The 24,629-nt window shown below is 42.2% G+C and overlaps 1 protein-coding gene across 1 annotated transcript in view; it reads left to right on the forward strand.

The window, feature by feature from the left end:
- Window positions 1–23,381, forward strand: part of nphp4 (nephronophthisis 4) — a 174,943-nt gene extending 151,562 nt beyond the window's left edge. The window contains exons 21-29 of the mRNA XM_030119429.1: window positions 6,723–6,912; window positions 7,457–7,540; window positions 11,681–11,837; window positions 12,401–12,477; window positions 12,780–12,865; window positions 15,899–16,070; window positions 17,877–18,056; window positions 20,015–20,158; window positions 23,237–23,381. Of these exons, the coding sequence (XP_029975289.1) occupies window positions 6,723–6,912; window positions 7,457–7,540; window positions 11,681–11,837; window positions 12,401–12,477; window positions 12,780–12,865; window positions 15,899–16,070; window positions 17,877–18,056; window positions 20,015–20,158; window positions 23,237–23,377 (1,231 nt within the window). The 3' untranslated portion in view covers window positions 23,378–23,381. The remainder of the gene's footprint in view (window positions 1–6,722; window positions 6,913–7,456; window positions 7,541–11,680; window positions 11,838–12,400; window positions 12,478–12,779; window positions 12,866–15,898; window positions 16,071–17,876; window positions 18,057–20,014; window positions 20,159–23,236) is intronic.
- The last annotated feature ends 1,248 nt before the right edge of the window (window positions 23,382–24,629 follow it).

The following is a 24,629-nucleotide window of genomic DNA, read 5'->3' on the forward strand; positions in this document are numbered from 1 at the left end:
GGAAGCTGTAATTATGTTATGTCAGATTGTTACTTAACGGGACCGGAGGTGAAGGCCAGCCATTTTCCACTGCACTCTCTATTTCATGCTTTTTACAAAGGTGGAGATAAATCAGACCCACACACACACACACACACACACACAGTGAGACTTCACTGTTCACTAGTTTTTAGAGACTTTTTGGACACTGCATTGACTGTTAGTAATTTTTCAACTTCAACCTCAAAATTTGATCATTAATGTGTAGAAATTAGTGTAGTTTTGTCCCAGTAGATTTATGTCCCCACAGTGATATGTAAGATATGTGCGAGTCACTGTGGTGAAGTGAGTCAGATTGTGTTGAACATGTAACTCCAATCTAGATCTTTTTCCAGCAGCTTCTTTAATTAACAGATTTTAGTGAAACCGATAGCAGTGTTGCAGTAACACATGAGGGTGTGACCAACTGTGCACGTTAGCAGAATCCTCAAACACAATGGTACCCGGCCGTCATTAATTTCATTGTTTACACCTGTGACGTGCTGAATAAGACATAAAGGCTGTCAGACCGTGAGCCATGGCCATTAAATCTCACCGGAATGATATAATGTGCTTCTTTTTCACAAGTTAGACATGCTTCTTCAGGAACACACGTGATTAATTGGAGTATTTTTGTACTGTGTGTCACCTGCTTGGCTCGCTTGTAGTTGCAGTTGCAAATGAATAAAACTTTCCTGGTGGACACCGCCTTGCGCCTTTACAAGGCTCGATTATGATAATTGAAATTTGGGCCTCCTGGGTTTAAAAAACAATACTGATGTAATGAAACTGCAAACAGCAGCAGAAAACATTACAGCACATGGTAATGTAGTGCATGATTTGGAGAGGAGCTAGTCAGGATGCTCATGCACAAACGAAAATATGACCATTTCAACCTGACGAGGACATTTCAGGTAATTACGGTGAACTTACTACAGGAGAAAAAAACCTGCTTCAGCTTTCTGAGGATGAATTGATAATGTCAGTGTTATGTGAGTGCGCATTTTATTCATGCTGTGGGAGTCTGATTCACAGCTTGGTCACTGTTTTGATGTGATACGTGTGTGTAGGTGTGTGTTAATGTGCGTGTTTGCATGGGCTGTTTTTAGGATTTTTTTTTTCTTCTTTTCTGCCACTGCTTTAACATCTGTTTGGAAAGGTGGGAGCACTTTATGGTCTTGGAATTTTCCATTTTGAGATAGCATGTTCAGTCTATTTTACGCACGTGCGACATATTTCTGTATCCCTCATGAGGCGTGCGTATTCTTGTCTCTTCGCAAGATGGCTTTTTTTTCCCCCCCCAATCGAAGTCACTCCTCTGAAGACATTTCACATGTTTGCGTCGACACAAATAAATTGCACAAATTCTGATGCGTTCAGGAGTGATATTAAGTAGCATTATATCTGAATACTTGAGGCGTGTGCTGACACACTGCCGCTGAGATGCAAAAAACGCCCTCTTTTATCCACATGTAGCAGATATTAGAGCCGATGTTTCCTGGATGACCTGCTCTGGGTATCAATGCAGCGTTTGTTTCCTTCACTTAGCGTCATTGTTAATCCCCCCCCCTTCTCTGAATCTTTTGTTATGGATTCCGCTCATGCCGGAGCTTCGGATTAACATTTATCACGTTGATCAACGAAGGCTGCGGTGCGCTGCGGATGAATCATTATGGCATTAGCCTGGCCACCGGGCCTACCAGGTCTAATTGAGAGTCATCAATCCCTGCATCTGTCCTCTCGCTGGCTTAGCAGCCCGTTGGCTTATTTATTCCTTGATGAGGCGGTGTGACACTTTACGCCAAACTGTCTGCCACCTCTTCCCAGAGTCTGAAATGTGTAAATGAACAAGGAAAAAGCATCTGCATTAGATTTCCCTCTGCTGCGGCACTGTGGCTTGAAAGAGTCCAGTTCAGGCTCCACAAAGTACAACGCTGCCATGAGTACTTATATATTTAATGACCCGCTGGTGCTTCATCATAGATTAGCAGTGCTGCTACTTTATGGAATGTAGGTTGTAATATACATGACTTCTGTGTTCACAGAAATGATAAAGGAGGAAATAACTTACTTGGTTATTTCTGTTTTATTCCTGTAATTTTAACATTTCCTCTTTTAGCATTCGTCGGACTATTTCCAGGAAAGACTTGGATTTTGCAGGATTTGCTTCCAATGTTTCTCTCCACTGTGATGATTGTCTGATAAATCCATTTGTTCATCTTGCTGCGCACTTTTCTTTCACAGGTTTTTCGCTCTGCTATCACAATAAGACAATGTTTCACCCGAGAGCCGTGCAGACATTTGGCTTTTTTACAATGACAAATAGTTGCTCGAAAGTAGGTTACAGCGTACAGATTGATTCCGGTATTTTGCAGCAGTTTTTGGTTGCACTTTGTTTTGTTTCAGTTTTCAAGTGCACAGAGACACAAAACACTCCAAAAACCTGGAGTGGAAATCAGTTACACCAAAAAAAAAAAAAAAATCTGTAACTGCCCTTACAATGCAGAAAAAACAAACAAACAGGCATTCAGACAAAAACAGAGTGTTTTGGTAGAGTTTAAGAATGGAGAAAAAACTATTAATGCAGATTCTGCCATTTTGAGAGCAGTGAACCATTGACACAGGCTGCCTCTGGCCAGTAGAGGCCCGAAGCTCGGCTAATTTATGAGGCTCCTTTGGCAAACAGCCCTGAACAGACTGACATTATCAGTCTTTGGTCGTCTCATTAATTGTGGATGAAGTGAACAAAATGAACGAACCTCCACACATTTTACCATAATTGCTTTTAACATTACACCCACTTCAGAGTAAATCTTGACTTTTTTTCCCTCTGTTGTCTGCACCTGACTCAAACACTCACACTCTTCTTGTTGCCGTCTGCTCACCTGCACTGACGCCCTTTACTTTTAGTAGCTCACTGTTAGCAGAGCTTATAGGGAGCAGAGATGGAGGCACAGGTAAGAAATGGAGTGGCAATATGAAAACACAAGTAAAAGACTCTTTATTTACAGCCGTCATGCAGTCAGAGTCTGTATGCAGACCACTGACCGGACAGAGGAATCGCTTGGCAGCTACCAGAAACCCTTCATTGGAGTCACTTTTATGGGTAACAGTATCGTCCAATAACATCAAATATCGTATAATGGTAACGTGTCTTCATACCAATTATAGTACTGTAACAAAATAAATGGTTTTTTTAAAGATTTAACTATGTAAATTCTACATTTCCACATTATGTTTTGATGAATTAGAACAATATATTGAACATTTCACACAAAAAAAAAAGCCAAACACTTTTCTTACTGTTAAGAAAAAACTGAGCTGGGAAATATCAACGCATATTCTTATTTCTTCAGCCTGAGGACTCCTCAAAGCAAATCGAATCAGGTAACTGGGACTTGGTCATGTGTCTTAGAAGACCTGATTCAATTTGCTTTGAGAGAAGCCTGAAAAATGCTATTTTACCTCTTTAAAACCTATGATTGTTTATTTTCTGGTCGAGATGGGATGTGTTTGTGTCTTAGCTTTTTGCTACAATGACCCAACGTGCAATACGTAGTAAAAAGGATGGATGGATGAATACTTTGATTGTATGCTCATGCCATGTACATAACTTAATAAAAACAAAGACTGACCACAATGAGTTAGATAACAATGGAGCTGTATTAAGTTCCGGACAGCAGCAATTCCTGGGAAGAGGAGGTGTTGTTTGTCGAAAATGATAAAAATCCCACAGTAGAGAACGTGGCATGAGGCCATCACCCTGCGTCACATTGCTTCATTTGTCTTTGTTGCTTTTTCACAGTGCACTAAATACCAGCGCAGCCTCCTGGCTCCTGTCCCGCTGCAGTCCGTGAACCGCGCCTCGGTTAGTTTTCGGGGTCACTCAGTTGTGATGTCCTTGCCAACAGTTTCACCCGTATTTGACAAGGAGCTTTCTTGAGGACACAAACACCGCCTAAGGTCAGCTCTTTGTTCTGCAGATACAAACAAGAAGAAAGTCTGACCCTCAACCAGACACCCTGCTTCAGACTTTGAAGGCAGCGGTACTTAGTGGAAAGCTCTGCTAGTTACAGCTTTGAAGTCGGCTCGAGTTTGGAGCCCACAGGCTCATCTTGACGCGGAGGACACATTTCAGACCTGTTGCCGTCCATTTTGTATGGTTACCTTTTACATTTAGCCCCAGAAAGCCCGGTGTTAGCCCCAACTGGTGGCTAACAGAGACGGGAGACCGTCTGACGCTCTCCTCCTTGCTACTGCCTCCTCTCTCATTATTTCTCTCTCATTATATATCTTCCTCATTTTTCTCTCGCGCAGTCCTTTTAATCACCATCTTTATTTTGTTCCCTCTTTCTTTTTAGGCTATTTGTCTCCATCTGTTTGCCCTCTTTGCCTCCTACCTTGTGCTATTTCCTTCCCTTTCAAAAATGAATCAAGCTGGAGTTTTTTTTTCGTGGAGACTCAGGTGAAACAGAGACACACAAACATTCTTTTGTTGTCTTGATAAGCCACGGGCGAAATGTTTTATTCTGAGTGCACAGGTGGGACTCTCCAAATAAATTTCACAGAATTGGCTGTTGCATCTTTCCCTAATGTTAGCGAGGTGGGGCCTTGAAAAATTCATAAACTCTCGCTCTCCTATTGAGAGAAATTCCCCTCGCCATGCCCATGGCTGGGAACCTTTGATGTTTCAAGCAGCACTCCCCTCTACGCATTTGTGCGTGAAATTTTTGTATTCAAAGGAAGAAGGAAAGAGCGGAGACGAGACCTCCTTCTGTTGAAGTGTGTTATCTGCTCCTGTTCTTTTCTCGCAGGAAATCCATTTGTTGGGGAGCGGAGGAGGGACTTTAACTGACCTCTATGCGCGTTTTTCATACCTGCTGTCAGTAATTAAAAGCCGAGCATTGTGTGAGAGCAGTGTGACTGCCTGACCGTGGAATTTAGTTCACTCCTGCTGTTGGGAATAAGTCTTCTTTACCTTGCTGGTAGAAGATTGTAAGAATGAGAGATCCGGATAGAATTTGCTCCTTTGAGTGTGAAAACACAAGGGGGAATATTTTGTATCCAGAGTTTTTTTTTTTTTTTTTTCTTTCTATTTCTTGGACTCATATCAAAGGCAGAGAATATTCACTACCTCTCGTGAAGCCTATTACTGTAACAACTTCTCGCTCATTTATGTGTCCCCAAGGAATGACTATAAATTACGAGGCCACCATTTGGTTTTATTACAAGCACCAGATGAGAACATTAGCATCAACTTGGCATCGGGATCTGGACCCTCTTTTTTCTTCCTCTTCTTTTTTTTTTTTTTTTTTTTTTTTTTTTTTTGCACTGTGGGTCCTCACATCCACATCTGCTTTATAACATTTGTCATCCTCTCATTAACACGCATCCTTTATATTGCGTCTCGTGTAAGCGGATGTACGTTACAGAGGAAGCTTGTTGGCCTGAAGAAAAGTGGGTTTGAGGTTTTTCTTTAGGATGCTGAAGCAGAGGCCCACTGGTATCATTATTATTATCATTATGAAAACAAAAGAAGCCACATCCTGTTTCCAAGGGAAAGCTTCATGGTTATTCTCAGCTTTAAAGTCTTATCTTGTATTCTCTTTCAAACCATGGATATGTTTATGGAAATGTTTAGAGGCTCCTCTTCACCCACTTCATGCACGCTTCCTAATTTTGGTGGTTATAGAAGTCATAATGGTAGCAATCGAGAACACTGTATGAAGTGTAAAGACCATATACTGTACACTGGACTGAAAGATCAATAATGCTTTTTTTTGTAAAATTTAATCATACATAGGTTTTGCTTTGTTTGTTTTTCTAGTCCAAGGTTTACTTAGCTACTATTGTGGCACAATGTTTTTTTGTCCTTGTGAGTAGGCAAGATATTTTTAAGAAGAAATAAGAAACTCAAATGCATTGAAATGGAAGTGTTTAGATTTAGCACATCCATGATTTGTTGAAATTTTAATCTGGATCATGGATCTAAATCAAGATGTTCTTGGAAAATATTTGATCGCTGAGATTATGATCATTACACTTTCTCTTGAATGAATTCAACTTTGTATATGTGTACATTAAAGCTTTAGAAAATGATTCCTTTTGTGTCCAAAGACAGTGATTTATGCTCTGATTGTCATTGTGGAGTTACGGTACTCCATTAAGCAGTTTTTAATCAGTTAAATTTTTCTGATTACAGATTTTAGGATTTGTGGTTATTGGTTTAATGGATTTGAGAGCTAAGCATGACTAAACTTGGATTTTTGATGACAGAGATTCATGAATTAGCAGCAAAATGTGACTGAACCAACGATTTACTGTCATAGCTTCTTCTAGCTCTGGCAGTACATGTCCCTAAAACTTATTTTAAGAAAATTATCGTCCACAGCAGCTTCTCTGTGTTTGTTTCAGTCACAGCACAGATCAGCACAGTGATACATCATCTTTTCCTCTGATGTTGGGTAAAGAAGGGTCAAATTATCCAGAGTCATCTTTCATACAAAATTTCAGCAGCAACATCGTCATGTTCCTTTTTACCCCATCTTGTCACAACAAATAATAAGCATGGCAGTCTTCAGCAGCATTTAAACTTTTGTTTTTGATCATGCAACATGTTCAACTCTGATTCCGCACGCGCTCTTGTAAAAAGCATGTCAGAGTCGGCTTTCATTTCATTCAAGTCCTTTAATCTTTCCATCTAGTGTGATCACTACCACTGAGGAGTGGCGTTACTTCAAAGCACTCGCCAAAACTCCCACCCCGCTGGAGGAGAACTTGTTCTACTCAGAAGACGGCGCTCCGGGTCCCAAAGTTTACCTGCGGCCCAACGAGAGGGTCCACATTCCCCTGAAGTACCAGAGCTTCGTCTGTGACCACGCCATGTCACTGCAGGTACGGAGCAGGCTGCAGGAATGGATCCCTTTTTCAGGAGTGACCCTAACAGCTTGATGCAGCGTTTTTAGCGCCATGGTGTTGTCGCTCAGATCATCAGTCGGATGGTTACTCGAACCCTTGAAATTCTTAGATTTGTTTTACAGTAACAGTCTTTACATCACCACAGATCAAAGTGGCTGCATCACAATTTTTAAAGACATTGGCTGTAAGTATTCTGAACGTGTTGTTGGTATAAAACATCATGGGAGAAAAAGCCAATGAAATCCTCCTTTATATAAATGTCTCTTGACCATGGGCCGTTGTTTCCTCAGTACACACACGTATAGAAAACACAAGTCCTGTGTTTATTTGATGCCAAAAGCACAAATATTTCCTGTTGGTTGTATTCTTATCTTTCATAGATTACTGGAGGGTTTAATGCCCTTTAGTTACATTCTGCCCGTTGTTATCATTTATAGTCAGTTTCCATTGCGACCATTTGCCATTTTTCTGTAGATGTTCAATTTTGATAACCGGTTTGTCTCTTATCAAACCCTCACAGGGGCCGAGCTTCCTACCTACAGGCAGAGGTTCTCAGGTGGCCAAGAAGAATCTGTCCAATACTATTGCTGCCAAATCTATCAAGGTACAAAGTGAGCTGCTTATGCTTCATATTCCACCATCTTTATCTCCACCTGAAGCGATGTGCATCTCAGTCCGACATGTGTTTGTTTCCGGGCAGGAATTACAGTAAGCTACAGTTCCACGATGCAATCAGGATTTCCACTCTGTGCTTCTGCCAGCATCTGAGTTCTTTATAAATGTTATTGGCACCTTAAAGTGTATGAATTGATTGAATCTGAAGATAAAGACACTTGGTGTGGAGTGTGAAGCTTTCCATTAGGAGTTTATTCACGTTAACCTTCTGCCACATTCCCAAGTCTACCAACATAGCGCACAGACACACACACTCACACACACACACACACACACACACACACACACACACACACACACACACACACACACACTCTCCCAGACGTCTCCGAGGAGTGGCAGTGCACCGCCTCATCCCTTCTCTCCTCCTCTCCTCTCCCACACAGTAGTCACAGCTCAGACACAAAGAACACTTTGAAGTGTCAACTATTAAAAAAAAAAAAAAAAAAACTCACACTAGCCGGACGAGATTGTCAAGTGAAATTATATGCTGGAAATCACTTTTATCTTACTGAACATTGTTTATCTTCTTAAATTGGCAAATGTCAGGCTGGAGAGTTAAACTAGCTCAGATTGGAGGACAGCTTGACATGTCTGACTAATCTACTTTAAATGAAGCGTGCCTCTACAGTATTACTCGGTAGTTATTGTACTTTTTTGAGACACACATCCTGCCGTTGAGAACATGGAGAGTGTTCATGTGGGGAGACAATGTGATGGATTTGCTGGGATGTGTTAAGATAAGACCATGTGATGTAAGGTTCTGTGCATCTGTTGTACGCCACAGCTGTCACCATAATTACCTTTTATTTCTCGTGAATCCATTCGAATTGAAATTCTGTCCGTCTTATTATAGACGGAAGCTTAAATCTCTGCTTGCGTTTCTGGCACGCGGCTCCGTTGTGTGAAAAAGCAAGATAGCCGTCGCTGCTCGCTAACCTGCTGCACCTCGCAATAATCCTGTTGTTCCTGTAGAGTACAGTAGCCCGAAGCTCTGCCATTGCACAGGGTGATGAAATATTTGCCGGCTCGCCAAGTACGTGTGTTTTTTTTTTTTTTTGTGTGTGTGTGTTTGCGTGTGCGTGCCTGCATGTGTGTGGGCCTGCTTACGACGTGTGTGTTGTGTGCCAGTGTCAGCACTGCTGCTCTGAGCAAAACTCCTGTCAAGAGGTCAAAGAGGTCAGGTCTGGATCAAATCCGTGTCCCGCTACAACTGACAAGCGCCAACAGCAGGGCTGTCAGGGTGCCAGCTTTTGGCGTCGCTGTCAGTCAGCACACACCATCAGAGCCAGATATGGGCCAGTCCGGCAGGTCAGCGCGGCACAGATCTGACGCATCAACAGTCCGGACAGCTGCTGTGCGCTCGGTGGCCACGCTGCGGAAAGTTAAGTTCTCATTACTGGGCGTTTTAGTGCGTCGCATAAAAATCCATGACTGAATTCTTTCGGATTGTTACAGCAAACAGATTGAAATGCATTGTGTAAACATATGAATGAATCAGCTCCTCCTGGAAGCTGTAATCCTGCCATCACAATGACAAATTCAGAAAGGCTCCGCAGTGTGCGTAGAGCCATGACATTTTCAGAGGAGAGATTTTTCACAATACGCAAAAATTCTACAGTTTTTAAGAAATGCATTCAGAGACACCCATTGAGAAGCTGACGTCAAAAAAACGCATTAAAATAATTTGTTTTGAAGGTTTGCTGACTTGTTTATGTATTTGTGCATTATAAGCTATACTTATGAATTTAAATGCTACCTTAATAATGGTAAAGCCACTACAATAATTGAAATTTTTGTCAAAATCTTATGATATTGGATTACTCCACACTTTCATCCAAAGACAGTCACACTGGTCCCTGAGCCGCTTGTTTTCTGTTTATTCCAGCCTGTCATGGTGAAAGTTAAGTTGTTGCATGATGCAGAGATGAGTTCAGTGTCAGTGTTTGACTGCATTCATCCTTGTCTCGGTTCTGATGAATGTCCGATGAATGATGTTCACACAGGACGTTCTCGGGGTTTTTTAAGGTTGTTTCACAAACTCCTAAAGCCATGTGACTTGAGTCGTAATTCTTTTTACTCAGAGCAGCCTCTGTCGGGGTGACAAAACCTTCACGTCTGGGTGATGGAGGGATGGGCTATTACAGAGCTCTGGATTTAACTCTGAAGTTTGTTCTTCCATCCAAAGACTCATGACAGGTTAACTGACTCTGAATATGTTTGTCTCTCTGTCTTTGCACCATGATGGACTTTATATTTCACCCTGCTCGGGTATCGAACCTGGTGATGGCAAACGCATTTCAGTTTAGCGGAAACATACTGTACAAGCCAATATGATCTTTAGTGGGCTGGACTGGTAAAATAGTGCCATAATAACCTTTAAATTTAAGCTTCAAATAATTTATTTGTTGGTGCGACACAGATTATATATGATGAAAACATCGATATTTTCGCAGAAACCAAACAACTACTCCGGAAATTGACTCCAGTCTCCATATGAAGCCAATTTCAATTATACTTTTTGGTGTGAAACACAGTGAAATGTCCAAACAGCTTTAGCTAAAGCTGTTATTTCAAGTTTTTTGAAAACAGTGACAGCATGGAGGCTAATGCTATTTGAATTAATTGCAGTGAAGCAGCTATCTTTCATGGCAGCATCACCGTTTTCAGCATGGGTTTCAGTGTTGTGAAGAGGAAAACAAAGCAAAATGATGTTTGCTTTGAAATCTGGTTTGGGGGCCCGGATTTGTCTTCTTGCGGGCCTGTTTTGGCCCACGGATCTTATGTTTGCCTCCAGATAAAATTACTTCTCACCAGATCAACAACCTCAGGAAGTTTTTCTGGTCTCTCTGGCTCCTTCACTGTCCTGTGGGCTCTCAAAGCATCAGAAATGGTTTTGCCGCCTCACTCTTACCTTTCCAGACACACACTGTGTGAATCTTTGATTGTTGTGTGAAATCCATTTAGTGAAATCCAATCAAATTGTTTACTCATCTCAAGGATAATTAAAGCTGAACTGGTGCACCTGCCACTGTTTGCTGTGCTTCAGCAAAGGGACTTTAATATTTGTGTAAATAAATGTTCTCATTTTTTTTTCCTTTTGGAATGAATTTTCAGAAATGACAGCAAATATATTTTTACTTAAATCTTTTTTAATTGTTATCCTTTTATGTGAAAGGACTCAAAGCAACGTTAGTGTGTGCACACACTCGCTATCATATGTAAATATGTATAGAATTAGTGCATATGTATGAACATATTCCTGTTAATTTGCACACAGATCCTCGGGGCTTTTTTTTTTTTTTTTCAGCAGAATCTTCAAAGCGCATTCAGCAGGTCTGTGGGGTTTTTAGCAGTCAGGCTGAAACCAACTTTTTATGTTCTAGTTTACAGTGCTCTCCATCATTGTCATTCTCTCTGAGGATTTCTTAAATAGAGCTTCTCACTGCCTGCCTTTATATTTTGTTTCAGGCCGGGTTACCTCCATCATAAAGACATTTTCCATTTGGTATTTTCTTAAGAAATCAAGGAATTAGACTGTAGGTTTTTTTTTTTTTCTTTTTTTGTTATTATGTAATAACAGAGAAAGGGATATGTTTGAGGGACCCACACACTGGGAGGCAGCGGGAGTGTTGTTGAAATTAGTTGTCGCTGTTGCTGCTTAATTTGACTTTATTGAAAAACTTATGAATACGTGTAACTTATACGAATGGCTCTGGCTGCCAGTAAAGATAAGGAGTCCCGCAGAGTCATGTGATTTTCGATTAAAAATGAAAGGAAACATTGCAGCCAAACCTCATATTGAACAGAGCAGAATAATGTTGAGATTACTTATTCTAAATATGCATTACAGTCATACTTGTCCCAGTGCTCTGAATCCTTCATGAATACCAAACTACATTGTGATAAGGGTTTCATTCTTCCTGAAGCAGATTAGAAATAAGCTGTGGCTACTTTAGTATTTTGACATTTCCTGAGAGGAAATCATGGTGTTCCGCTGCATATTTAACATCAGGGCAGGGCAGCGGCCTGCTGATAATGCCGCTGACTTCTCACCTCTCCTCCACAGGTGACTTTCACAGGGGAAAATGGCAAACCGATGGCCATCTGCCAAGTGAACGTGGAGCCAACACCCCACGTCGTTGACCAGACCTTCCGACTTTACCACCCCGAGCTGTGTTTCCTTAAAAAAGCCATACGTCTGCCACCATGGCACAACCCCGCAGGTGTCCCTCATGCTACCCCCCCCTTCCGCCTTTTCATCCTGTCCCACAAGGCCCGCTCTGCGTCCTTGACTGTGTTGTGTTGGGAGTTCTGTAAAAGACTTCTTCCACCTTCATTATTTTGCACATCATTACAGTTTCAGTATTAGTTTTATGCCTAAATGAGCTACCCCGACTCTAAAGCTGTATATGAATGTGCAAAAAGACAATAAGATGTTTGTGTGAATGCAAATGAATAATGTATTCCAACTTCATTTTATTGCATTTTTTTTTCTACCAAAATATCAACAAAAGCAATCTCCCAATGTAAGGAAATAACGAAAATGTAATAACTGCAACATGCAACGGAGGAAATGAATAAAAGATAAGTTAAGTAGATAAAATGAAGCGGCACAACATGCAAGGCACACGTGCACATCCCTGATGGATACATGTATGAATAAAATATATCACAGAAACTATCTGTTCTCTTGTACAGCACCTTCAATATACCATCTCTCCTCCAAATATGTGCTGTTTTCTTATGAATTATTATTTTTTTGTCTTTCTTTTGAATGATTAACTAGAGGAAACCAGAAATGCCAGGACTTCCCTCTCCGTGCGCTGCAGTGACCCGAACGTCATCTGCCAGACGAGAATGCTGGTGAGCGAATGACGTGATTTGCTTTCATGTAAGAGAACAGTATGAGCCTGCTGTAGCACGAGCAGGAGATTAATTACTGGACTGATAACTGTTCACAGGAAAGAAAAAAAAAAAACACTTCACTCGAACTGTCCTGCCATGAAACTCTTTTGATAGCACAAAGGCTTTCTGTAACATCATGGCATGCACTTTTAAAGTGCTAATGGTGGTGCTGGTGTGTCTTTCATCTCTCTTTTTTTTCCCCGTCCCTCTCACCTTTCCATTTTAACATCCATCCTGCCTTTTATTCTCCTTCTGCCCAGGTGCCAGGAGAGCCTCAAGATGTGTACCTGAAAGTGCCGGGGAGTCCCAGTCCACACATAAAAATGTTCTTTGTGATGGTTTTCACGTACGTGTTATTTACTGACCGTGCTCGGTGTAACACACTGCGCGCAAACACAGCTTGGCCCGAGGAAGCCTTCTATTTTAGACTAATTAAATTGTTCATGCAGGCTTGACTTAATTTACTAATTAGAGGGAAGTTTTTTTGGTGGTTGGACTGCCTGAAGTTACAGAATCCATCCTCCAAATCGCCGTCCTGATTATGCGCCGGCTCCTTCGTATTTAAGAGCCGTTATTCGCTTCTTCTGAAATGTCAGGGATTTATCACCGCAGTCTCATGTCAGGGGGGGATGATGAAGTTTCCGCTGGCTGCGGTATTCGCGTGGAGCATTTCTCATCAGAACGCTTTTCGTGCGTTCCTTAGGCCTGAGTAATGTGCTAAATATATTTTCACCTCACAAAACACTTGCAAAGACTATTCTAAAACAAAGGTACCGCTGATTTCTGTCAGTCAGCGATGTGGATTGGGACGAGCAGACACTCATTTTCATGCATTTTTGTTTGTGCTACAATCAAATCAGAAACCTGCTTGATATATAATAATATTATCGGTTAAAATCACCAAACTCGAACTTGTTTGAGTAAGGCACTAAACCCCCGATTGCTCTCAGTGGAGGTTGAACATTGTCATTTTTCTGAATGTACATGTGCAGCGTTACTAAAATTTAACTTTACAATCTGAATGCTGATGAGATGTGATAACTTCTCCAATTTGCTGGCGAATGATGTCCATTCTAACCCTGTGTGTTAAAAATAACCAAGCAGAGAGCTGAATGTGTACATTAGAAATAAGTGGATCTTTCGCTGATTCTGTGGAGTTTGAATATGAATTTGCCTGAAATCACCGCTGAAATTAAAGTTTTTAAATCTGCTTCTGTTTTGAAATTTCGAGGTTAATGTTGCCATTTATGGTTTTAAAAAAAAATCTAAAATGATTCTCAATTTTAGTTGCTTTAAAGGGGCTGTATCATGCTTTTTTAGCTAGTCCAAACCCTAGAAATGGCATTAACATGGTGATAGTTTATTTTTGGTGCTAAGGAAAAGTCATTTTGTGTGAAATAAAAGATTTTCTGGGGCTAATTCTGAAACCCGGAAGAGAAAACGCTCTGTTTCACTGAAATCCCGCCTCTCCCCCTGTGGACTTTGACTGACAGCGAACTTCAGCCAATCAGCGCTTCAAAACAAATACGCTGGCTAGCTTTAGCTCTTTAGCTCTAGCTTCTCTACACACAAATGCTGTGTTCGAAACCGCATACTGTCTACTACATCCTTACATACTCATACTATCCATCCTGCATCCTGCTTACTCAGTCCATCAAACAGTATGCGAAGCGTTTACACTACAGCATACTACATAATAACCCACAATGCATTGCACTTCTTCTATGAGCAGAAATCGATCTGCTAAAGCTGATTTCACTTTAGCCCTAAACTCGTCAAATGTATAACTTCATCGAGATTTTTTTTTTTTTAATTAGGCGACAAAGTGGTCGTTTAGAGCCCGAGTGTGTCGTTTATTTGTCCGAATACCAGCTGTTTATGATTTTGTTCGGACGAATTCGGCGAAATTCAAGCCAGCCGCAGTGAGCAACGCACTTCCGGTTATTTTCACCAAAATAAACCACCCCTTTCCCTTTCTCATGCAAAAAAACCTCAGTGATAAATCTGTGCTTTTACTTTGAAAAGAAGAAGGCAACCTTTCAGCAATATATCTCGCTTAACATCGCCGTGTGGACCGGTGTCCCGTTAACGGGCCACTTATTATGCCAATTATGATGCTTTACCGACGGACAGTTTTTTCGGCTCTTCAACAAAGATCGGCTCGCCGTCTTCGGTACATCATGGTCGCTTTCAGCATGGACTTGTTCTCAGATGTAAGGGTTTTTTTTTTTTTTTTTTTTTGTTTACTATTTTTAATCATTGTCAATCTAATCAGAAATCTCGTAATATGTCATACCTACGAGCACAAACAATGGAGGGAAGATTAAATCTAGAACCATACTCAGCTTGCTAAATGTACATCATGAAGAAACTGTCATTGTGAACTGAATAAAGTTTATTCAAATGTCCGTCGCGTTGCATCTTGGGCAATTTCAGTATGAGTAGTGAACACACGATGTATACTCAACATTTCTGGCGAATGCAGTATGCATCCGGGAACTTCTCGCATACTCAAAATCGCATACTGCCAGTGTAAACACACTGCATACTCAATAAATTAGTATGAGTAGTACGTAAGTATGCGGTTTCGAACACAGCAAAAGACACGCGAAAATGTCTTTCCCCCTTTAATTCCTCCTCTCTACAACATGGACAACTTTTACTTTCGCAACTAAATGTGATCAATGAATAGGTGGAGAACCCCCCCCCCCCAAACCTGTTCAATTGATTGGAATTACCGGTACGTAGAATAAAACTTGTAAATCTTGTGAATGAAATAGGATCCCATAATCCAATAGTAGTCAGATACTCTACTAAAAACAATGCTTTGGTAAACTTCACAGTAAATGTTTCTCACTTGTTAATTTGATGGAAGCAAATGAATGAAACCAGGCTTTGAGAAACGGACACTAAAGTTGGACTATTTCGGTTAATTGATTTACCAGTAAATCAGAAGCATTCGCTGACAATATGACAAATTTACTTCTAAAATCATGAAGCTGAATGTCATTTGAAAATGTCAACATTAGCTGCTGCTCCGTCCTCATAAACCCATGAGACTCCAAGTCGCTTCCAAACCTCCCGGTGCGCTCGCAGCGTGCTGTTTTCTCCGAGCGGAGCTGAGTAGGTGACTGCATCGCCTCCCACTCAGAGTCAGCTCGGGCCACCGAGACTCAATTCTCTTCGTCTCGGCACTGCGAGGATGACGGCCATGTTTCTGCTTATTAGAACGGTGGCGCTCAGCTGTAGACCGGTGCTCTGCTCGTCTCCCGCCTCTCACAGCACTGATCCGGGTCTTCAGGGTGGGGGGGGGGGGGGGGGGGGGGGGGGGGGGGGGTTCCCTGTCTTAATTGTTCTTGATGGTGCTTCCTCTCTGCAGTGATGAGTGGATGGCGGCGCCCTCCCAGATCTGGCAGATTTACGTGCACTTCCTGGAGCGGGTGGACGTCAGCTGCGTGACCGGCCAGCGGAGCCGTCAATCAGTGATCCTGAGAGGGAGGCAGGCGGTTCGCAAGGTCAAATGTTTCTCCTCACACCCAGAGGAAATCGAGGTACTTTGCATGTTGATTTTATGCTGTGACTTTATTTATCATCAGACTCTCTCCAGTCTGACATCAAGACATAAATCAAAGCTAAAATCAGCTCTCAGAACCGTGGTGTGCAGAGGCCTTCACAGGTCGACATGGTTTCTGTTCAATTTCAAGCCCCAGCTGTATCACAAAAATAATACTTTTAGTTAGTGGGGGAGGTTTGTTGTTTTTATGCAGGTTTCAGTTTGGTTTGGAGTGCAGTGGGCTCTTCCTGTGCATTTTCTCCAAGTACTCAAGTTGTCTAAAGACATCCATCCATCTTCTGTGCTGCTTTAAGCAATGCAGCTCACTCTGGGTGGAGGCAGAGTCACCTCAGGCCATCACAGGGCAACTGCACAGAGAGAAACAGCCATACTCACATTTATTCCAAAAGGAAGCTCCAAGTCAGCAACTCTGTGCAGGAAGTCCCACGTATCAGCTCCAATCTTTGTCCTGATGATGAAGTTCATCAGGTGTTCTTTGGAACAAGACGATTGTTTTCTAAAATGTAAAAAAAGCAGCATGCTAATGCTTCAGTGTACGTCTTTTATATTAAAGCAGTGTGTTAACTTCAGCTGGAGAGGCTGATTTCTACCATACTTTGGCCCCTTTTTAAAATGTTTGGCTTCTTTGTTAATGAGAAAAAAAAAACATGGCTGACACAGGCAAGATTTGAAAAGTGCATTCAGAGCAGCTCAGTCATGTGAGTCTTGCATACCTAATGACAAGTTGAGAGCTTGTGTGGCTTTTTTTTTTTAAACAAGTTTCTTACCGTGTTAGCAATTTGCAAACTGCACATCCAAAGCCATTTTATGTAAATTGTTCTGCGAACAGCGGGAAACAAAGGAGCAGCAACAGTCTCTTTTGTAATAACCCCAGGTTAAGATTCAAGTCATTATCAGGAATGTGCAAATGCAGATTGACGGCATAATGGCTCTTTTCTTGTCATTTCAGTTCATTTTGCTGGGTTCCCTCGATACTTTCCGCAGTCGTGTCGGATCACGTTGGGACACAGTTTGACATGATCAGAGAAATTAGCGATGGCTGTATGCTCTCTGAACATATAAAGATTTGTTCCAGGAGTGTCAGATTGGCCTCTATTTTTACTTCTATTTTTAATGAATCCTTTCTTATTCATAAGTTAGTACAAGAGCGCAAAGAGTTTGACAATGCTTCTCACTCAGGAAAGGGCATTTTATATTACTTATTTTATATTACTTAAAAAAACAAACAAACAAAAAAAAGAGTGATGGACTGTCACAGCCACCTCGGATGCATACAATACAACCAAAACATGTTTTCCCCGTAGAAATGGGGTACGGGCTGCAAAAGCGACAGATGTATTTTTAAAAGATTTCACTGTATGCATCAACGGGCCCGCTTTGATCTGACTCTCAGCAGGTTAGCTCACTGTGGAACGCACTGGAGGAGTCTTATAAAACAGGATAAAGCTCAGCATCAGAGAATAGCTTTGCTTTTCTCAACAGATTGAAAAGGAGCTGCACAGTAAATCCCATTCTCACGTCCTTATGTCTGTCACTTCTCTGCCTCTACTTCCTCTCATTTCATTGTCTGCCCCTTCCCTTTCTCTTTCATTTCGACAGAACTTCATTCACCCTTTCTCTCAACTGTCCTCATGTAATCCGTACACCTCCCTTTACTGGCTCACACACCTTTTCCCAAACGCTCATGCATCCCACACTCTTTTCCGTCCCCTTCTCACCCCTGACTTGGTCTTTTGACTTCCGAGCTTCAACAAACACAGCAAAAACCTTCTCCACTGTGCAGGTGGACCCGGCGGGTGTGTTCGTGTTGCCTCCTGCAGCCGTGCAGGAGCTGCAGCTGAGGGTGCAGCCGTGGCAGGCCGGCAGCCGCTTCCTGTACGTGAACGCGGTGGACGTGGAGCAGCGCCGTCTGGTCACCGCCTGGCTGCTCTGCCTGAACGTTCACCGACCCGTCCTGTCCAAGGTAGGCAGTACCGACCGGACGCGAGCGTTTTTACTGTTGGGCATTATCTAGCATTTTGTTAGCATCAGGTGCCAGGATTCTCTTCACTGCGTTAGCAGCAGGTTGCCTGGAGCATGGAGACCAAAGGCGAGGCCCCTGCAGCGTCCTGTTCACACTCTGCATATAACACGTTTTCCATCTGTTCCAAATGTGTGAGATCTTGCAAAATGAAAAATACATCATCCCAATTCTTTTTTTTTTTTAAATCTGTGGGCCTCGTTTTCCAGTATCAGTTCACAAATTTATATCAAAATGTAAAAATGGAGTGACATGTCTAAAGGTGGAAAAGTGGAAGCGGAAGAACAGTGAACTGAAAATCTACTGAAGAACAGTAATGTGTGATTCAAACTTGTGACGAACTTAACTCAGTTCGTTTTACTACAGAAAGTGTCAATCAAATATGAAACAAACCCCGTCTTTTCTGAAGTGCTGTCAACATAAATATGCCTTTATAGATAGAAACCCAATCGCACACATGTTTTTATTTCTATAAATAAAGTATCATGAGTAAACAAAGTGATGCCATGCTTCAGCATGTCTGCTTTAAAACTATAAAAACTGTTTGCATAAACACTTTTCTCTTGTTGATTGATTCTGCACTTACTTTCCATAGTCTCAAAATAGTAATCCCACCAATGTGCATGTGTGCAAGTATACGCTGGGTGTTTAAACAGCGTGGGCACCAGACAGGAAAATGACAACTGCTTTGGCTCAGAAATAGCACAGGCACTTGCACTGCACTTGGTGCTACTTTGTGCCGGATATACAGTCGTTACAAAGTTGCAGGAGGAGAAATTGTGAGCCTTCAAGCTGCCGTCTGGGTGTTTTGAAGTGGAACTGGATAAGGTGGTTATCCCAGCCAGGAGATCGGGGTCAGAACAGCCTCAGGTGTACTGACAAGAAAAGCTAAGTAATGTACTCCTGCGGACTGGGTCACAGAAAAGAACATATTTAATCACCTACAGAAAAAAAAAAATCAATATTAGTTTAAGTCTGCGCTATATTTAGTCTGTTTTCACCACTTTATCTTGCCTTTGGACAGCGCTTTCCATCACACTGCTCTCTTTAAAGTCACACCACAAAGTACAAACAGTATTGTGGATATTGCCGGTGTCAGGATTTTAGATGAGCATGCATGCATAAAGAATAGACCGTCTGTCTTTCCAGCGTCATGAGGTAAATGCCAGCAGGACTTTAAATTGAAGTTTCTCTGCTTCTCTTTTTTTCCCACGTCCTTAAGAGCAGTGGTATGGTGAACAGCTCCTTTAAATGTCAGTCTAGCTCAAAGCCACCAGTGAGTCAGAGTCACATTGGGTGCTTGAATCATCCTGGTTCTTCCCTGGGCCAGCTGGACTTTCCCAATCCCTTCATGGCTTTTGTCAAGAAAAGGCTAAGTACAGCACATCCCAGGCCAGCGCTCGGCGCCAATCCGCCCTATAAGTGCTGTCTGCCTTTCTAAACCAAACATCTGACTGATCCACTGTGCACCTGAGCGGTGGACCAACCCCAGATTATATTCTGGGGATCACAGTGATTTCCCCTGCTGTATTCACCGTGCATCCGATTGTTATTTGTCAACACTGAACATTCATTCACAAGTTTTAACTCTGAGTTGTTTTGCTCTTGTCTTCCTCAACTTTGACAAAAAAGACAACTGGAGAGCACCATATTGTCAAAATGTGTTTGCCTCCTTTCTGTTGTGGAATTCATTATCCATTCATCTTAATTTTAGTGCACTTTAAATCTCATTTAAGAATTTGTGAGAGGATTCAGATTTGGACTGAAAAGTGAGAGCTCAAGGACGTTCCTGAAACGTCTGTCGCTGCATGCTGGAGCTCTTTTCTGTGCAGCAGTGTTCCTGTGATGTACTTCAATGAGCATTGCAGGGATAAACGGTATTTGTGTATGTGTGTGTGTAGGCATTTGAGGTGTGCGTCCCAGTCGGCCGTGGACGTGGCAGCTCTCGGAAAATCACCTACACCAATCCTTACACCAGCGGACGCACCTTCCTGCTCCGGTCGGACCATCCAGACCTGCTGCAGTTCAGAGAGGATAAATTCCAGGTGAGATAAGACAAGAAGGCACCTTTCACTCTCGCTGGAGGCCAAATCAATACATTGAATAAACACCTTGACAACCACTTGTCAGAGGTAGTTTCCTTTGATTGTGCTCATGTTGCTATCGGTGTGTGTATGTTGCCACAATTATAAGTGTTAATGGAGAGAGCTCCTGACCCACAGATAAAATAAAGGCACGATGCGTTCGCACATAAAGGGCAGGAGAAGCGTCAGCATGTGTAGGCAGCTGTACCGACCAAAATAGAAGTGAATCTGAGAAAGAAAAGCGAAATAAAGCTTCCTGTGCATAAATGCCTTTAAAAGGGATCCGTTGTGTGTGTCTGCAGGTTTTACCCCCGCCGTCATCCGCAGCTTAAATAAGTACAGCGAGTGGATAAAGTGAGCATTTATCTTAAAAAAAAAAAAACTCTTTCCACAGTTTATGTGTCTTGTCGCTTTAAAACTGTGAAAGCTCGCCCTCGTCTGATTGGTCAGCCTCCAGAAAGCTTTTGTTTGAACAGCGCTGAGCCTGCCGACATGTGGCTTCAGGAGATGGTAATCTGATACCATTGTCTCGCCTCATTGTCGTGACAGCTGCTTTAATTTCAGGAGCAGATGACCGCACAAAGAAATCTGAGGGCTTCTTATTTCCTCTCAAGGAGTACTTCTTGAAACTTTGTGAGAAATTTGAGCCTCATTTTATGGGAACGTCCAACATTTAAACCATAAAGTGTGTACGGTCATCAGCACTAGATTTGTTTTCTCTCGTCGGTTTTGGTGCCTCACAGATGGAATATATAGCTGGGCTCTCACAAACCGGTGATGAAGCTTATTGATTATCGCTCAACTTACGCACAGGCAAGATGAAAAGAAGTATATGCAGCCAGTTGGAGGCCTTCAAGCTCTACTTCACTTCAGTCAAACATGTCTTTTGAGAAACGCCTGTGTCTGTTGATTCCATAGTTCGTGGAGTTCACATTAACGTTACATTCAGCTCCAGCGTTATGAGTTCTTATCAAAGCTGACAAGAAATAAGGCCTGCTGGGAAAATATCTACACCTCTCAAAGACAAAACATTGAGTCTTTGGTGATTGTGTGTCGTGAGATAATGAGAGCCGCAGATTTCTCAGATGTCGTCCACGAAAACTTCCTTGTTACCATCTATGTCGAGTTTGCTTTTTTTCCCATCGGTAAGTAAATGACAGTAATGATTTTCCACCTCGTCTTTCATCCTCAAGCTTTGAAAGGTGAATAATTACCTTGTTTGCTTTTAGGAGAGGGAGCGAGAGGGAGAGAGAGCGAGCGTTATTACTGCTGCAGTTCATTGTTATATGGTCACCATCAGTGTCCCTAATAGCTGATTCACTCACAAACGGACATGAAACGCTGGCGTCACCGCTGCTATTGCCTTCCATTTGCTTAGGTGTGATAAAATGCCAAAACAAATGGGAAACCATCATTTTAAATTAGGAAATAAATGAATGAGACGCAACAGCAGCCTGTTTCCACATAAACTATTAAAGAGCCTCGGCGTTGTGGGCCAGAAGACACTGCATCAATTAGACAGGAGGTGGGCCGAGTGAAAAAACAGCCCATTGTTTTTTTCCCCATCCTGTCAGCGAGGCTCCAGGTGTCTTATAAAGAATTTACTGTGCCCATGGCATTAAGCAAATGCGGAGAAGCTTTTCTCTCGCTTTCTTTCCTTTTTTTTTTTTTTTTGACATAACTACCTCGCTGTGATAAAACCAGCTGTCAGGAGGAAAAGCAAAGCAGAGATCAATACTGCCACGCATTTGGGCAAGATTACTGCATAAATCCCTAAAATTGACCCATATTTCTAGTGCTGGCTATTACAGAAAAATACAAGACGGCAGTTCTGGTCTGATTGAAGGGCTCGGAAAACCAAAAAGAAAACTAAAAGCAAAATGAAGACTGTGCAGACTGTGAACCTTGACCAAAGAGGAATTACAGCATTAAGCGTCGCCTCCCTTTAATTAAAGAGAATAATCTAAATTGCCGTCCGTGTGGAGAGATGATCATTTAGACCAAGAAAATGGAGGGTGGTGTCGGGAGGTTGCAACCTCTGGGAATACAAACCATTTGGTTTTTTCCTCACTAAACTGGTGTAATTACTTCAAATTCGATCACCTGCACCGAAGACAAGCAGAGACGAACGGACTCGCGAAACAAGAAGCCACAAGTTGTAATTCAACAGTTTGATTCACTTTCAAGATTTGTAGCAACATTTTAATGACGCTAATCATCTTGATCTGCGAGCATTTTGAATCTTTTTACTCCATTTGATGAATAGCTTCACATATTTGGAATCAACCAAACAAACTAAAATTGGTGTTTCCACAAAGAGATTGAACGGTGCCTTTCGGACCCTGATCGGTGGTAATTATGAACAGAGAGGCCTTCAAACTCTGGCCATCGTGCTAAAAGAGCGCAGAGTAAAGTCATCAGTGGATGAAATTTTACCGTGTTTTTAAAACTTTTTTTACATTTCAAAGGCCCTCTGAATATTCTGCAGGGGATAATTTAGTCACAACAAGGCTAAAAGTGCATTAAGCCTCATATGAAAACTATAATACCAGGGTGTTAAAAGCATTGGCGTATGTGTGCTTTTTATGGACTCGTAATTAGCCTTATATACAGTCTACAAATGAATCCTATAACTGTGCACAAAAGCTTATTTGTATTTGTTGGCTTCTCTCTTGTTGTCTGATGTTATCGTTTTTCAAATGTTGTCTCAGTTCCGTTTGGTTTTGATTCCTAGAATATCATTAAAGACGTGAGTATTGATCCGTCAGAGCAGTTTTTTACGCGCCACCAGTTCCAGAATGACTCTAGGAAAAACTTTCCGAACGCTGGTTTCCTGAAACATCGCTGTAAAACCAAAGTCTGACATGTGCAAATCTCATGTTGATAACCTCAGGGAGAGCCTCGGCCTCCCATGGTCCCACTGCGACCTCCTGCCTCTTCCCAGACCTGCTGATGATGATGATGGCGGCTGCAGATCCACTGATGCACTCATGTATCTCAAGAAAATATATTCACATGCGGTGTGTTTGCTGTGCTCAGATTGGCGGGGGAGAGACTTACACTATCGGACTGAGATTCGCCCCCAGCCAGAGTCCTGGCTCTGCGGAGATCCTGGTCTACGTCAACAACACGGAGGAGAAGACGGAGGAGACGTTCTGTGTCAAAGTCAGCTACGTGTGAGCCAGCAGTCACTGCAAACATTTTTATTCATTTTTTAATTTCTTTCCGAGAGGATGTTTGTGTTCATGTATTGTTTATAAAAATAGAAAAAATAAATAAAGATTGTTGGATTAAAAAAAAAGTCTGGATTTTGAGTCCACGCTCGTTCCCAGGCTGTCTTCTCTCCAAGAGGTCAAAGGCTGGATGTCCTGCAAATGTCCGCCGGTTGAGCCCAGACGATGCTGAGGTGGGCTGCGGGTCAAAACTTGAACATTTTAATTACCCTGCAAACCCACTCGAATGCCACTCCATGTTTGAGTTTTAATCTCGGACCAGCCAGGGCGCGGCTCTCCGAGTCCCCTCACCTCCCAAACAACTTATCCTCATCACCGGCATTATTAGGAACGGCGCCGTAATGAGGTATGATTTTCTGGCGAGGCGCGCATCTCTCCACATCGCCCTCATTAACACCGGCACCCCTTTAAACCCCCCCGTGCTCCCCCTCCTGCTCGCTCCGCCGTGCGCCTCGCTGTCAGACACACAGAGCCAGAAAGAGAGAAGGCCATGCATATTGTGTTACGTAACGCAGAGTTACACAATCCCTCCGCCCCCCCACTCTCTTCCTCCGTCCTCGCTTTCTCTCTCATTAGAATGCAGCCTGCAAACTAAGCTCCGGCGCAGCGGCGAAGACTAATAAAACGGAGATAGCGCCCAAGCCTTGCGCACTTCATCTTCATCTGCCTTCCCTCGCCGTCTTGTCTTGATGCGGAGCCGTCTGTGTGTTCGGTGTCTCCTGCAGGATGCACATGAAGGCTGAACACACTCTCCGGTTTGTTCTCAGGAAACCTCTGACATGCATCACATTTGGCTCGTGGTTTGGGTTCTGAAAATTTAATTAAAGTTTATCTTTCAATCAATCAAGCTTCATTTGGATGGCAATTTCTAATCAGGTTGCAACAATTCATCGTGCATCACAGAAGATTGAGAGAGAGAAATCAGGAACATAATGATGAAATCTTTAAAAAATAAATCATCAATAGCAAAGTAAAAAACCTGTACAGTCTACCAGTCTCAATAGTTCCTACAGTCTTTGCTGCCTGCTAAGTGTTTTCTTTCGAGTGTGAACCCAGTATAAGAAAAGGCTGCAATTTAAGCAAATTGCAAAATTGTGCAAAAGAGATATTCTTAAAGGGCACTCATTACACTCCAGTTCAAAGTTTGTTTTCCTGTAATTCTCACTCGTGTAGCTTTTAATGATTCTGTTTGTTTGTGC

This window comes from Salarias fasciatus, chromosome 20 (genome assembly GCF_902148845.1).
Source record: "Salarias fasciatus chromosome 20, fSalaFa1.1, whole genome shotgun sequence".
NCBI lineage: Eukaryota > Metazoa > Chordata > Actinopteri > Blenniiformes > Blenniidae > Salarias > Salarias fasciatus.